General features: G+C 40.2%; 1 protein-coding gene across 1 annotated transcript; it reads left to right on the forward strand.

The window, feature by feature from the left end:
* The first annotated feature begins 7,854 nt into the window (after window positions 1-7,854).
* Window positions 7,855-14,361, forward strand: LOC132706945 (uncharacterized). The gene is made up of 5 exons (XM_060678544.1): window positions 7,855-8,108; window positions 8,168-8,318; window positions 10,286-10,395; window positions 11,253-11,374; window positions 11,591-14,361. Exons 1-5 carry the CDS (start codon window positions 7,855-7,857, stop codon window positions 14,359-14,361), a joined length of 3,408 nt encoding a protein of 1,135 aa, XP_060534527.1.
* Window positions 14,362-16,794: the final 2,433 nt, after the last annotated feature.

The raw sequence follows: 16,794 nt of genomic DNA on the forward strand, positions 1-16,794 counted from the left end.
CTCCCATATCTTTTGCTTGAAAATGTTTCTTTAGTAAAAATACTGTTTATTCAACGTTTTCTACCTATTTTATCAGTTTCAAATATTATTTTAAAACCTTTTGTTAATAATTTTGACACAGAAATTAAGTTATGCGACATACCATTAACTATTAGAGCTTCTAATTTTATTTCTTTACCTTGGCAAATACCACTCAGCGTTCCCTTTTTCTCTGCAACCAACGTCTCCCCACTCTTGGCCGTACCTATTTTTATTTCTGTCTTTAAATCTTGTATATCTGTCATATAGTCTTGCAGCTCACTTGTCACTAAATGTTCAGTAGCTCCAGAGTCCAAAAGAAAACTGTTTATGTTACATTCAAGCTCACACTATTTAATGCAATAAATGCAACTTGTTTATCACTTTCTTTTACTTCGTTTGCCTGCTCACTTGTGTTTGCATTCGCACTATATCTACGATTATCTCGACGTGAACCTCTGTAATTTGTAGCAAATCTACCTCTATCTCTATGCCTATTCTGTAAAAACTCAAAAAATTTGTGACCTTGTTTGCCACATTTATAACACACATATTGGCTTGCTTTGAATGTAACTTCGTTATCATTTTTACTATTATTCCCATTTTTTGATTTCATTTTTAATTCTTCGTCCAACAATCTCGATTTGACAAAATCCATTGTTACATCTGTGTTTAATGTTTCAATCGCCGTTATTACAGGACCATAGTCCTCATTAAGAGACAAAAGTAAGTGGCATACCTTATCCGATTCTTCGATTTTTGACCCAATACTTTCTAATTCTCTTATTACAGAGTCAAATTTCAAAAAATGATCCTCTAATTTTTCGTTCCTTTTACATTTTATTGTTAGCAACTTCTTCTTTAAAGTCAACTTCGAAAATACACTTTTCCTTTGAAATACATCTTCTAATGCTTTTAACATATGCTTCGCTGTAGTGGAATCTTTAATTATATCAAGGTGTTTGTCACTTACACATTGCACTATAATTGATATTGCCTTTGCATCCCTTATTTTAAAATCTGTCTTCTCTTTTTCCTCAGCAAAATTTGATACTTCTTTTTCCAAGGTATCTTCATTCTGTTTCTCCTCCAGAAATGCTTTAACTCTAAACCTCCAGTTATTATAATTCTGTGCATTTAATTGTGGAAATACCACCGACGACGTATTCATTTTGCCGTTACAAGTTTAATACACGTGTTCAAAAAAAATTTTTTTTCAAATTTTCTCTATCTACCTTCCGCCAGTCAACGTCTTGCGTGGTTCTGGGTCCATAACCTGTTGTGAATTTATGAACACACGGATGTATTAAACTAAAATAACTTTATTAATAATGAATACACTTATTTTAAATTAACACTCTCTCTCATGTTAGGTTAGGTTCTATTCTGCACCGTTTCCTCTTCTCTTTTTACAGTGGATAAAATGACAAGTAATCACAACAATTACTCCTATCACATTTAGTCGTATTGACAAAGTTTCCGATAGGAAACTTCATAATGTATGGAATATTTTTTTCAGTATATAGACAATACAATATGGCAATACAATGGTTCAATAAATTGAGCTAATGAAACTCATAATTAGCTACCTGTAGTGATACGAAGCTTGTTAGGAGACGAACTGAAGTTTCCTCCTCTTTTAAACACAGATCTAGATGTCGCCCACCATCATGGACACGACAGTGTCTTATCTGGATTCCTATTAGCGTTGAGAAGTACAGGATCCCAATCCCGCAATTAAGACCCTCGGTTGCCTGAGCCCTGTAGTATGCTGTCCCAGCACCTTCGATCTATTTATTCAACTCGCTCTTCAGCACACTGAATTGAAAGCAAAACTTAGTACTGAACTGTTCGATCTATATCGACTAAAAGGTTGATTGATAATTAATTATAGTGTATCATGCTCTATTGTATTCCGATTTAAGCTATGGAACAGTACTGTGGCGTAATTCTTCGTCTTCTTGTTTCAATATGAACTATTCCTAGAATGACTTAGGAATTATGGCATTCTCTGCTTTACATTCATAAAAATCCTAAGTATATTCCTAAAAATACCTGTAATCATAATTAGCAGATTTGGCAAAAATTTACTAAAACCTTGTCTAAAATTGAAAATTTCTATTGACAATAGTGGTCAACTTGCTTAAAACTTCTGTCTTGACTTTAAGTCTCAATATAAGATCCTTAGACATTTTAAAAAGAAAGTTAAAGAGTTCGTTCACTGTGTCTACTCTGTTGTTGAATTTAAACGACAAAGCAAAATTTAACACACTCATGTCTGATGTTTCTTTTTATTGAGACATATTTGTTTATATGCGACAGCATTCATATATATATATGTTTCTTTTAATATCACACTACTTGTGTAAGTTTTATAGTTATATAAGTGTATAGTTACTGATGGAAGGCTCCGGTAAAAGACATGAACGGCTCATCCCGTTCCAGTCTGTCAGAGTCCTTAATTGTCCTCATGTCGCGAGATTGATTGAATTAAATTCAGCCAGTTTTGTCAAGTTTCTGTATAGTCAAGCTCTTTGTATAAATTGTGGAAAACTAATGTATATTCTATATGCTCGCTTCAGAAAACGTCTATGCTGCGAGTCAAGAGCTAAAGTTGTTTATATTCTATTCTATTGCAAAAACATAAAAGTGGTTTGCAAGCGAAGAGACCAATAATTGTCCATACCAGAAGCGAGGAGGTATTTTTAAAAGGTTTGCTAACCTTTCAGTCTTGCCACATAGGACATTACGACGAATATATGGGTTCGGATGTTTTTGCAAACTATTTTGGTGAAATGATAAAAATAACATAAAAAATATGTTATTCAGCAGGGGTTATGAATTACGAAAGCTGTCATTCACGAGGAATCTAATGGAGAAAATAACAAATTATCTACTGCTTAAAAAACAGAAAAATGGTACAGGTGATTTGATAAAGAATACTATAGAATTTGTATGGATGTGTAGCAAGACCCAACACAATATTGAAAATAAAAGACTTTAATTAAACTGAGGTGGCTTTTACTTGATGAAAATCCATTTATCAAAATAAATAAGAACTAAAAGTTCAGATTTTCACGAAATTATATATTTTTCTGTGTCTTTATCACATTCGATTTTAATTCTTATTTATTTTGATAAAAGACTTTAACCTACTGTTTGATCGAGTCAATGAAGAAGTGCAGTCTCTCATCATTAGATCAAAGGAAAGGAAGAAATATGGGATCTTGACTACTTGATCTATCCGGCTGTTGACTTTTTAATTATAACATCAGATGACAAGGAATCTTATGATTTTTGATAATAAATTTCTTTATAATGGTTAATAAACATAAGATACTATCAATATTCCAAAATCAGGTCTGAGAGTTGTTTATCGCCAATGACATAGTAAATGGAGCAGTAAAACATGCAAAACACCAAACAATGAGACTAAAGATAAATAAATTAATTGTTTGGTATTTGTTTGTTTTGTCTTATTTTCAAAACATCATTATTTGCAACATCTATAATAGGTGCAGTGTGCTTCTAGGCCACCAAGATTTAATAATTTTTTAACGTGGAAGTAACGTCAAATCGAAGATAGAGCAGTTGCAATGTCAAACAAAATGTTTATTGCAAACTGTCAAACAACATATTCAATTAGAGCATATATCGTTTGGAAGACGATGCAGATATAAAATCTATATACCAAATACACCGGCTAAATATGGCCCGAAAATAATGTTTTTGACTGATGCTCAAAATACACATTACCAAAAATGCAGTATTTACAAGAGCAATATGTTAGCCATTGACCATTTTCTATTTTATAGTAGCAATTGGTCATTCAAATGGTTTATATCCGTTTGCCGAGGATGTCAAAATGACAAGATTTATTTATTATTTATTTTATTCCAAATTTACAGAAAGAATTAAAAAATATAATTACAGAAGCTGCTGAAGAAACCCAGGTAGCACAATTTTTCTCGTACTGAGAGGAACTGAAGATATTGCCACTACTGAAAAAACAAAGAAAACAGAGTTGCGACGTATGTATTGACTGAGACTATCCGACGTTCTAAAAACAATTTTAATGAACGTGTGAAAAAAGTAAAGTATTTTTTTTGTTATTCTACAATAAAATAGTGAATAAGTTTTGTTGTTTGTTCGATATCTTTATAGTTAGTGGGTTGAAAAGTTCCACTTGACTGAAAGAATACTCCTTGTTCATAATCATAGTCAAGAAAAACAAACGAAACTGCAACCTGTATCGAGCACTATTTTGGCAAAATTAAAAATGCGCAATTTAATGTCCTGTCATCCTTTTGAGAGACTTTACGGTTCATTACCCGATATTTTAAGGTTTTAAAAGTTCATAAAAACAACACCTTTACATATCTTAACATAACCTGTTCTCGAAATACAAATACAAACTTATATTGGTAGATTAAGATTAAATAGACAAATTGAAAAAGCAATGAGTTTTGAATAAAAATAACTTAAATATTTTAAATAATTACAAAAAATATAGAAACGAATTATGAAAGTAAATAAAAAAGCTAAATGTTTGCACTATAAAAAATTGCTAATGAATAACTCGAGAGATTCTAAAAGGATGTGGAAAATAATTAAAGAAGCAACAAATCATCAAAGTAATAATTCTGCAATCAAACAAATAATAGATAGTGACAATGTTGAAACAGATAGTGACAAGGTTGAAATAACTGACAAAAATCTAATAGCAAAAAGAATTTAACCCCTACTTCTGTAATGCTGGGAAAAAGTTAGCAAGAAGACTTGCTAATTGTAATCAGGTCGGTCCTATCCTTTACGAGAGTAGAAAGGTATGAACGACAATGAAATTTTAGATCAAATAAAAAGTTTAAAAAATGGCGTGATAGATGCAGTCGTTGTTGCTTTTTTTAAACGTGGCGACAAAATATTGAGTAGTAACTATAGACCGATTGCCCTAATAAGTAATATTAGTAAAATAATTGAAAAGTGTATTAAGCTCTCCATATATCTAAAAAATAATAATTTATTGGATGAAAATCAGTTTGTCTTTAGAGAGGACTCGAGCACGGAGAATGCAGTTTGTAGGGTTACAGACTATATTTTACGAAAAATTGATAACGGTTAGAGAGTGATGGACATTTTTTTGACTTCACTAAGACTTTCGATACTGTGGCAAACGGAAGTCTACTGAAAAGCCAGAATAGGCTGAATGATATTGGTGTAAGAGTAACAAATGACATATTTATGGGGTGCAACGTTAGCTCGCCTCCTCGTGGTGCACCCTGGGTAACGCTAAAGAGCTAACACAGCTGGCGGTCAGACAATTTGTATCTATATCCTGTCCCTTAAACACATGTTTCTACTGTTTCTACATTTCTACTGTTCTACTAGTGAGGATGACCTCGCAAGCTATTCCAAATCAGACTCGAAACAGCTCTTCTCAGAGCCCCAAGACTAGAATTATCGGATCGTCAGTCCGTATTTGCCAGCTAAATATAGAGGGTATAAGCAGAGCCAAATGTGAATACCTATCTAAACTGCTGACCGAAAATGACATCGATGTTGTGACCCTACAGGAAACCCACACAAACAGCGAAGAAGAATTTCAAAAAAGAGGTCGTATCCTTGGTTATACCGCACTTGCATCTCTTTTCCATCATGCCCATGGCTCAGCCACATACGTCAGGAGCTCTATAAAAAATGTATCCTTAGTATCATCCAAGTGCACGAACAGTGTCTACATAATAACCGTCAAGATCGACCTTCTCTCGATAATCAATGTGTACAAGCCGCCTGGTATGACCTGGCCGGAAGCAGCTTTACCAATGGAAACTCGCCCCGCGGTCTATATTGGTGACTTCAACAGCCACAGCACTGCCTGGGGCTACCTTAATGAAGACGTTGCTGGTACCGAATTAACCAGCTGGGCGGAGATCAGTAATCTCTACCTAGTTCACGATGCCAAGCAGCCAGGGACATTTAGATCCGCCGCCTGGAACAGAGACTCTAACCCCGATCTTTGCTTTGTCACCAGAAAACTAGACAACACCCTCCTAGCAACAGAAAGGAAAGTGCTGTCATGCTTTCCCCATAGCCAACATAGGCCTGTTCTGGTGACAGTAGGAGTCCAAATCCCACTTATAAATTCAACACCAAAGCCAAGATGGAATTTCAATAAAGCGGACTGGGGAAAATTCCAACACATTCTGGATAGAACTCTGCACTGGATCCCGGCTAAGCCCAAAAATTATGACAGATTCTGTGGAGCGGTGATCGCCGCCGCAAAAAAGTCCATCCCTCGAGGATATAGAAAAGAGTACATTCCCGGCTGGCATGAGGACAGTCAATCCTTATATGAGGAATATCTCAACAGCGGAGACCCTGATCTCGCTGACGAAATACTGCAGAGCCTTGACAACGCTAGACGTGATAAATGGTCTCAAACCGTCGCCAATGTGGACTTCAAACACTCGAGCCGAAAAGCCTGGAGCCTCATAAGAAAACTCGGATCAGGTTCTCCACCTGTGAGAAATGACCCCGCGGTATCCGCAGATCAGGTAGCGGACCATATTGTTTCAACTTCCAGAGCGCCCAACGACAAAAGTCACACAACCAAAATTAGAAAACAGCTATCCCAGCTAAAAAAGAACACCACAAGAGAATCCGATTTCGCTAAACCCTTCTCAACAGAGGAGATTGAAAACGCTATAAAGGAAATGAAAACAGGTAAAGCGCCCGGCTATGATGGGTTGCATGTAGAGTTCTTGTCCTATAGTGGATCTGTAACAAAGGCTTGGCTGGCTAAGTTCTACTCTGAGATTCTCCACAATGGTTATATACCACCAAAACTAAAAAACTCAAAAATAATCTCATTGCTCAAGCCTGGTAAAGATAAAGACAGACCCGAGAGCTATATACCCATCGCATTACTCAGCTCCTGCTATAAACTACTGGAAAAACTTATATACAACCGCATATCCGACATAATCATGATGCATATCCCAATAGAGCAGGCGGGATTCAGAAAAAACCGAAGCTGCTGCGATCAAGTTCTCAGCCTTACAACCTTCATAGAAGCTGGTTTCCAAAATCAGGAGAAATCGGCATTCGTTTTCATAGATTTAACCGCGGCTTATGATACGGTCTGGCGCCAGGGTCTTATATACAAACTTCTGAACATCACCAAATGCAAAGCAACTACAAGCCTTATCGACAACATGCTTAGCAATCGCTCATTCCAAGTGCATTTGAATGATCAATCAAGTAAAAAGAGAGTACTAAATAATGGTTTACCGCAGGGGTCCGTCCTTGCCCCTCTGCTATTTAACCTTTATGTGTCAGACCTACCTGAAACTCGCTCTAAAAAATTTAACTATGCCGACGACATGGCTCTTGGCTTCAGACATAAAAACCTCCACGTTGCAGAAGATGTACTGTGCGAAGATCTGATGGCCATGAATGATTTCTTTGCTAAATGGAGATTGAAACCGAGTGTGACCAAAACTAAGACTTCTTGCTTCCACCTTAACAACAAGTTGGCGAACACAGAACTGAACGTCGAATTTAACGGAACCCGACTAAAACATAACAAGCACCCGAAATACCTGGGCGTCACCTTAGACCGTACACTCCCCTTTAAAAAACATTTAAGCAACGTAGCCGCCAAACTTAAGACAAGAAACAACATAATATCCAAACTGTGTGGCACCAGCTGGGATGCCTCAGCCGAAACGCTCCGATGTTCCGTTCTTGGCCTCGTTTACTCCTCGGCCGAATACTGTCTGGACGAATAGCCCCCACTCAAAACTAGTGGATGTCCAAATCCACAACTCACTTAGAATGATCAGTGGAACCATCAAATCCACACCCACGTATTGGCTCCCCGCGCTCTGCAACATTCCACCAGCCCATCTCCGGCGATCGGAAGCTCTCTGCAGAGAATTTAGAAAAATACAAAACAATCCCCAACTCCAAATCCATGAAGATATCGCTCAACTAGGGCACAGGCTCCGCTCCAGAAAACCTCCAATTCAAACAGCGGCAGCGCTTATATCCAATAACTTCCACCTACAAGACGAATGGGCTCAGATGTGGCAAAATAGCGTTCCTCCAGATATCTGCAGCGTTTTCCACGTTAACCAAACTGTTCCAGGTTCTACACTACCGAGAGGAACCTGGTGCTCCCTAAATCGGATCCGTACAGAATGCGGTGTTTGTGCGGACTCTCTGCACAAATGGGGCAAATCAGAAACCAACTGCTGCGACTGTGGAAGGCGACAAACCATCCGCCACCTAGCATACGAGTGCGAAAAAAGACAGAGCCAGTGTACGACCACAGACTTCTTGAGGGCCACTCCATCGGCTGTTGTTTGGATTGAAAACCTAGATATTAAGATTTAACCTTTGTAAACATTAACATTTAAAACTAGACTGTGTTATTGCCATACGATAATAATAATAATGACATATTTATATCCTATTTGAGCGAGAGAACGCCGAGTGTGAAAATACGTCGAGTGAGTGAGGTTACTGGTGTGATTTTGTGTGCCGCAGGGCACGGCGCTTGGTCCGCTGATGTTTAATATTTATATTAACAGAATAATGTCTGTAACTAATGAGAGAAATGTGTTTTGTTTTATTGATGATACAACGGTGATTGTGAAGAAGGTTGAAGAATTTTGCTACCTTCACTTTATCGAGAAAATCAGAATTCAAAAAGTAAAAATTCCTGAGCCCTATTGTGAGCAAGACAGAGACTATAAATGTAACACATTAATTATAATTACGTAACTATCAAAATCAGAACACTAATCTATAAGTTCTGTGAATTAGGTATCATGTTATCCTTGATAGAATATATAATGATTAATGGTATGGGGTAATGCCTATGTGCATGTGCTTGGGTTGCAGGTGACTAAAAAATGGGTTATTAAAACCATGTGTTAAAAAAAAAGCTTATTAACACAAGGTCTGCTGCCCTAGCACGAATTGGCTCTACAGAACCTCAAACATGTAGTGTGCCAAGAACAAATATACTGTACTGGACCAAAAGTGTCTCTGTCTCTGCTCTGTCTCTTGAACTAAGAGTTAAATCATCAAATAGAGAGTGGATTAGGCTAAGCGGTTTTGATTTAGTTTATTTGGAATGGACTAGAATATTATAATGAAACTTCTATAGTATAACTTTTAAATTAAGGAAACAACCTTTAATTGTTTAAACAATGTCACGGGGCAAACACAGAGTATCTTAAGATATCATAGTTAGGCCAAAAATGTATTATTGATAATTGTTAACTTTTGATAATGTATGCTATAATTGTTAATAGTAATGTAATGTAATAATAAAATTAATATTATAATATATTTTTTAAATTTTATATATACTGTTAAGGGTTGAATAACATTTTTCGGTAACTTCATAATTTTTTTGTTTTGGGTTAACTTTTTATTTTCGCGCTGTGTATACAACACCCCCACCATACCCAACCTTGGTTAAGCCGCGCGAAAAGACAGACTTGCGTGAGCGTCCGTAGTGCGAACCACGAAAAAACCAGCTCTCTTCTGTGACCGGTTCGCGAGAACCCCACGCTGTGTTGTGGTAAATACCACCCCCAGCCTCCAGAAAATACCCCTAAGAAGACCCGGCCGGGCAGACGACGACGCGGGAAACCATCAAGGTGGGTGATTAACCGTTTCGGGTGTTTGTCCTTGTATGTCCTACCGTTTTCTTGCCGCTCTTTCTCGTTTAAATTTTGAGGGTGATTTACAACCACCTTCCCCCAACCCTTTACATATTGGTCCTTCTCCCCAAATCAGAATCAGTCTTTTGGATTTTTATAGTCATTCACAAACTTTAGTAATTTTAAATACATGTTCGCTATCGTGAACAGGTTAGCAAAAAACGTGTGAAGTTTGGAGCGCAAAAAAGCGGTTTCATAAAAAGTGTTTACCGTCGTTTTTTATTTGATTCGTTCTAAGCATATTTTCTGCGTGCTCAAATTCTTCTTCCTTTTAATTTACGTGGGTACTTTGTTTCGAGACTTAGGTGTGCATTTGTTTACAAAGCGATTTACAATGTCGGAAATGGATAAATTTATTGCTAAGCGAGATTTAACACTTAGACGCTTTAACGATATATTGTTAGCGGGTCAGAAAGCTCGCCTTGAACCTGATGATGATGAAATTTTATGCAAATTCCAGTGCATGGTGGAGGATTTGCCGAGTTTAGTTAGCACTTTTGAGTCCTTGTAATTGGAAGTAATCTCCTTAGCGAATGATTCGGAAAGAGATCGACAGTTTGCGGTTCAAGATCACTTTGATCAGTTGCATTATTCAATTCGATCTATTGCCAAGCGATTATTTGAGAAAGTGGAACCTAAGGTAGGCTCTCCGGTACCATCTGTAGTTGGTCGAGAGTCGCAAAGAAATAGTAATCTCCGACTCCCCCGTATTATCATTCCGAAATTTGACGGCGAATTAAAAAATTGGCCTACTTTTTTTGATATGTTTAACACGTTGATCCATAATAATTCTTCCCTTTCAAACATTGAAAAATTTCAATTTTTAGTGTCTTATTTGGAAAAGGATGCTCTCAGTGTCGTGAAGAATTTGCCAATTAAGGATGCCAATTATAGTATAGCTTACAATGCCCTCGTGAAGCGTTATCAAAACAATCGATTGTTGTTAACCGATTATTGACTGTCGATCTTTCGGGCTCCGACTATGAAGAGTGACTCGGTTGTTGAACTGAGGAGATTGCTTTCAACATTTTCAGAGAATCTTGCAGCTATCGATAAATTCGATATCGACTTGTGGGATTTTACAAAATTCAATTTGCTCTTAGAGAAACTCGACTCGACTCTCAAGACGAGGTTCGAACTCAAATTTTGTGATAAAGATATCCCAACTTTTCAAGATTTATGTGATTTTTTGGAACAGAATTGTAAAGCTTTAGAAAACTCTTTAGTTACCTGAAAAGGTATTACCCGTACCAAGAGGCTTGAGGTTTCCAAGCGAGTTTCAACCGATACACGTAGACCCACATCTATGATAGCGACGTCTACCACTCCGAGTGCTGATGTGAGTTGCACCAGTAAGTGTTTATACTGCCCTATGGACTACCATCCTCTGACAAAGTGTGATTCCTTCCTATCTCCTGAGCCCCCTCAAAGGCATGTGTTCATCAAGCAACATCGTTTGTGCTTTAATTGCTTCCCGCGATCCCATGGTGTTGGAAGATGCCCCTCCAAGATTAATTGTCGTGTATGTGGCAAGCGCCACCATACTTTAGTGCATTTTGGAAATGCTACTACCCCCTCCCCGTCGAATGAAGCTCCCCCTGCTCCCGGCAACCAGGAAGGTACTATCCCTAGTCCTCTCAAAAGGTCGTGCTCTTTGCCACTTGCTTGGTGTCCGTTTCGGATAAATCTGGCAGACTTGTTACTTGTCGTGCACTGTTGGATTCAGCTAGTCAAGCCAGTTTTGTGACAGATTCCTTTGCGAAGAAATTGGAGCTTCCAAGGTCTCTCTCCGACACCAATTCAAGCCCTCAACCAAATGTCGACGTCTGCGTTAGGGAAGGTTGCCCTGAGCGTGACCCCCTCCCAAAGAAAATCCCCTGCTCTCCATATAGAGGCTTTAGTTATTCCATCTATTTGTGATAAGGTACCCTACCAGGTGATTGATAAGCAGAATCTAAAGCATCTCAGGTCCCTACCCTTGGCTGATCCCCACTTCTGTGAACCCAACGAAATAGACGTGCTTTTAGGGGCAGAGGTTTACGGAGATATTTGTTTGCCTGGATTTAGAAAAGGACAGAACGGTGGCCCATGCGCTTTTCGGACCATCTTCGGATGGGTTGTCCTAGGAAAAGTGAATTCTTTAGAACCATCTTCTCCATTTAGTTTTTATACCACTGTGAGTACTGCTGCTGATGTTTCTTTGAAGAGATTTTGGGAACTCGAGTCCGTCCCTTCAAAGACCTTTATGTCTCCTGAAGACAAATTGTGCGAGGAGATCTTTCTCTCTACCCATTCCCGTGCCCCTTCAGGTAGATACGTCGTATCCTTACCCTTTAAGGATAAACACCCTTCACTTGGTGAATCTTACCCTCAAGCCCTTGGGCGATTCCAGTTGTTAGAGGCGCGTTTGGCCAAGAACCCAACTTTGCGATTAGCCTACAACGAGTTCTTGAAAGATTATTGGGAACAAGGTCACATGGCACTCGTTAGCGACCTGCCCCCCTCTCCCCAAGGTTACTACATTCCTCATCACGCCGTCTGGAAGCCACATAGCGAACCCATTAAATTGCGTGTTGTGTTTGATGCTTCAGCTAAAACTTCCAACGGACGGTCTCTGAACGATCTTCTATTTACGGGTCCCAAGCTCCAACCCGACATTGGAGCCATTTTGCTCATCTTTCGACTGTACGGTGTGGTTTTCACCACCGATATTCGTCAGATGTATCGTCAAATCCTAGTGAGTGACGCCGACCACCTCTTCCAGCGGATTCTGTGGCGTTTTGATCCCCGCAAAGCAGTGCGAGAGTACGTCTTGTCAACGGTGGTCTATGGACTAAGTTGTAGCCCATACTTGGCTATTCGCGTGTTGCGTCAGCTTGCTAGGGACGAAGGAGCGCGTTACCCGTTAGCAGCCCGTCTCCTAGATTGCCAAACCTACATCGACGACATTATCGGAGGAACAGACTCGTTGGAGGAAGCCCGTGAGTTGAGGGATCAATTAGTATCGCTGCTAAAATTGGGTGGTTTCGAGTTGCGCAAATGGGCGAGCAACTCCCCCGAGTTATTGAGTTCACTCCCCGCTTCACATCATCAACCCGTTTCCCTATGCGGAGACGACAATCCCAGTTTAAAGGTGTTGGGATTGCAGTGGTGTCCCTTACGGGATGTGTTCTCCTACCGCATCCAAGTAGCGGATAGGACGTGCACAAAAAGGAATATTTTGTCGCAAGTAGCCCAAATATACGATCCCCTAGGTTTTTTATCCCCGGTCGTGTTGACTGCCAAAATTCTCCTACAGAGGCTTTGGTCCCAGGGCGTCGATTGGGATGCACCTCCCCCCCGCGACATATTCGAAGATTGGAGTTCGTTTTCGTCTCAGCTGGACAGTCTTTCTGGGCTGACAATCCCTCGTCGGGTACTGCCTAGCAATGGCGTCCAGGTGGAGACGCACGGATTTTGTGACGCTTCGGAGCGCGGATACGGTGCAGCCGTGTATCTGCGAAGCGTCAGAGAGGGCCATATCTCTGTCACCCTTCTGTGTGCAAAGAATCGGGTAGCGCCTTTGAAGCGAGTGTCGATCCCCCGTCTGGAGTTGTGCTCCGCGTTGCTGCTCGCCCAACTCGTAGATTTCGTCCGATCCACTATAGCCTCTGAGTTGACTATCACGAGAGTATTCGCCTGGAGTGACTCCAAAATTGCGTTGTCTTGGATAAAGTCCTCCCCTAATAGATGGAAAACTTTTGTGGCCAATCGCGTGTCCCTCATTCAGGACATCATTTCCCGTAGTTCCTGGCATCACGTCGCCGGTTCATCCAACCCTGCTGACTGCGCATCCCGAGGGCTTTTCCCCGAGCAAATATTAATTCACCCCTCTTGGTTCTGTGGTCCCCCCTGGTTACGTCTTCCGGTGGAAGAGTGGCCCACCTCCGACTTCACCCCCGGAGACGATCTGGAACTGGAACGTAAACCAGTGTTGACTTGTGTGTCCACCCCTTTAGTTGACGCGCTTGGAGAACTGTTAACCCGTTTCTCGTCGTTACGAAAAATTGAGAGGATCCTGGCTTATTGTGGTAGGTTTCTAAATAATTGTCGTACCCCCGTTCCGAAGCGAGCGCTTGATAATTTGTCTTTTGCGGACACGTACCGCGCCCGCACGTTGCTGACAGGATACGTCCAACGTGAGGTGTTCGCCGGTTTGTTGAAGTGTCTTCGAAACGGTAAACTGTGCCCCAAACCTTTACGCTCCCTATCGCCCTTTATCGACGAGCACGGTCTCATTCGAGTCGGTGGCAGACTCCGAGGTTCTGCGTTGTCTTTCGACGCAAAACATCCTCTTCTACTACCTCGAGACCATCGCTTTACCGAACTCGTGATCGAAAAGTTCCATAAGGAAAATTGCCATCCGGGCCCCCAATCGTTGTTGTACCAGATTTCACAACAATTCTGGATTTTGTCCGCCCGCAGAGCAATTCGTCACACCCTATCGCAGTGTTACCGATGCTTCCGTGTCCAACCTTCTTGTGTACAGCCATTCATGGCTGATTTACCCCCCGTTCGTGTATCGCAAGTCAAGCCATTCGCGCATAGCGCGAAGGCGCGGCGCTAAGACTCAGAAGGCTTACATTTGCCTATTCGTTTGCATGGCTACCAAAGCCATCCATTTGGAATTGGCTTCTGAACTCAGCTCAGACGCATTCTTGGCCGCTTTTCGGCGCTTTGTCGCTCGCCGCGGGCGTTGCACTGACATGTATAGTGATCAGGGTAGAAATTTTGTCGGTGCTAACCGGTTGTTGGTACAGTATTGCCAGCAGTCCGCCGACCAGTGTGAGGTGCGCTGGCACTTTAACCCACCCTCCAGTCCTCACTTTGGAGGTCTTTGGGAAGCCGGCGTCAAGTCGGTAAAGACCCATTTGTTTCGTGTGATAGGCTCTCAAATCCTGACTTTCGAGGAAATGTCGACAGTGTTAACTCAGGTGGAATCCATACTGAATTCCCGCCCATTATGTAGTTTGAGTTCCAACCCAAACGATTTGCATAGCCTTACTCCTGGGCATTTTCTGACCCTGGAGCCCCTATCTGCCCCTCCCGACGACTCTTTAGCTAATCTGAACACTAACAGACTCACTCGTTGGCAGCTCGTGCAGCAGTTGCATCAGCACTTCTGGGACAGATGGCATCGGGAATACCTCCACCAGCTGCAGCAACGGCACAAGTGGAACACCACGACTAACCCCCCGAAAGTTGGTCAGTTGGTTTTAATTAAAGACGAGAACCTCCCCCCGTTAAAGTGGCTTCTGGGCCGCATCACGCGCTTGTACCCCAGTTCCGACAAGGAAATTCGCGTTGTGCAAGTGCACACGGCCAAAGGCACTTTCGATCGACCTTTGGTCAAATTATCTTTTGTCCCTAACTGTTAACCTGTTCAAGGGGCAACCGTGTATATAGTATAGGATAAGTTTATGGGAAAAATTGGGTATTTTTGGGAGGCCAGAATGTTAAGGGTTGAATAACATTTTTCGGTAACTTCATATTTTTTTTTCCCTTGGGTTAACTTTTTATTTTCGCGCTGTGTATACAACACCCCCACCATACCCAACCTTGGTTAAGCCTCGCGAAAAGACAGACTTGCGTGAGCGTCCGTAGTGCGAACCACGAAAAAACAAGCTCTCTTCTGTGACCGGTTCGCGAGAACCCCACGCTGTGTTGTGGTAAATACCACCCCCAACCCTCCAGAAAATACCCCTAAGAAGACCCGGACGGGCAGACGACGACGCGGGAAACCATCAAGGTGGGTGATTAACCGTTTCGGGTGTTGTATGTCCTACCGTTTTCTGGCCGCTCTTTCTCGTTTAAATTTTGAGGGTGATTTACAACCACCTTCCCCCAACCCTTTACATATACAATTATGTAAAACTGAGAAAAAATTCCTTATTCATAGTCATAGAGAATAAATTTTTGTTGAAGTTGAAGATGAAGATGGTTAGTAAGTTGAAAAACTTGACTTATTTGAAAAATTGAGTATTATTATTAGGTTATAAAAAGTTTCACTAAAGAACTTTATGACATAATCATGAATTGGGTTTATTATAGGATAGGACTTAATAATAATGATGTAGGCTTGATTGGTTCAAAAATGTGGAAGTACGACCCTATCAGCCTGTGAGACGGATGGATCCTTGGAAGGAACACAAACATTTTCTTGATTGGGTTCCCGTTTATTTTCGTCCCTAGTATCACATAATATAATCTTTGGAGATTCAATTGCTGAGTTTTTTCTCAAGAAAAGTTTGACGTTCCTGTCCGTATGCGCTCAGTACAGAATTTTTTTTTTGGGTTTTTTAGAAGTTTAAATTTTTAGAGGGGAACATTATTTCTATTTTTCTGTTTGTAATAAACAAACTAAGATGAATGACGAAAAATTAATCGAGTGTGTGAGAGAATAGAACGAACTATACGATATGTCAAATAAGAAATACGTAAGTAAATATGCCCGGTTAGTAAAGCTGTAGTATATTTAATTTTATAAATAGTGAAACAATAGAGGGAAAATATAAACTAATTATTCTACCACGCTAAGGCTCCATTTGCAGATGTAAAAAAAGTTTTGTACAATTCTTGCACTTGCATTTCTACCCTGCCTATGTTAATTTCTCGATAATCTATAGTTAAAAAGTTCCTTCTCTGCTTCCCTTCTAAGCAAATAAGTTTTAAGAAGAAAAGACCAATCTCCGACAATTACATGGGGTGGACAATTGTCAGTTCTAGGAGCATTCATTTTGCTCTAAAAAATTTGCAGAATTTAAGTTAGCAAAAATTCCTCCATCACTTTTCTTTCCGTAGGATCCAACATAAACTGCAACAAACTTATAATTGGCGCCCAAAAAAGCCAATAAAACTATCGAAAAAGTACGCTTATAATTATAGCTTTGACTATATAATGCACTATGAATGTCCTAAACGGCTCCTAAATAATATAGAATAAAATGAGTCTCCAGCTAGATTGATCTCGTTGAGGGTCCAGCTGAAGTAGGCCTTGAAA

The sequence above is a fragment of the Cylas formicarius genome, unplaced genomic scaffold, assembly GCF_029955315.1.
Source record: "Cylas formicarius isolate icCylForm1 unplaced genomic scaffold, icCylForm1.1 PGA_scaffold_9__14_contigs__length_23061073, whole genome shotgun sequence".
NCBI classification, from domain to species: Eukaryota; Metazoa; Arthropoda; class Insecta; order Coleoptera; family Brentidae; genus Cylas; species Cylas formicarius.

Coding starts and splice junctions, on each gene's coding strand:
- LOC132706945 (XM_060678544.1), top strand. CDS start 7,855: ATGATCAGTGGAACCATCAAATCCACACCCACGTATTGGCTCCCCGCG. Junction 8,319..10,285: donor ATCCGCCACCTAGCATACGA/GTGCGAAAAAAG, acceptor TAATCTCCTTAG/CGAATGATTCGGAAAGAGAT. Junction 11,375..11,590: donor TGCTCCCGGCAACCAGGAAG/GTACTATCCCTA, acceptor CGTCTGCGTTAG/GGAAGGTTGCCCTGAGCGTG.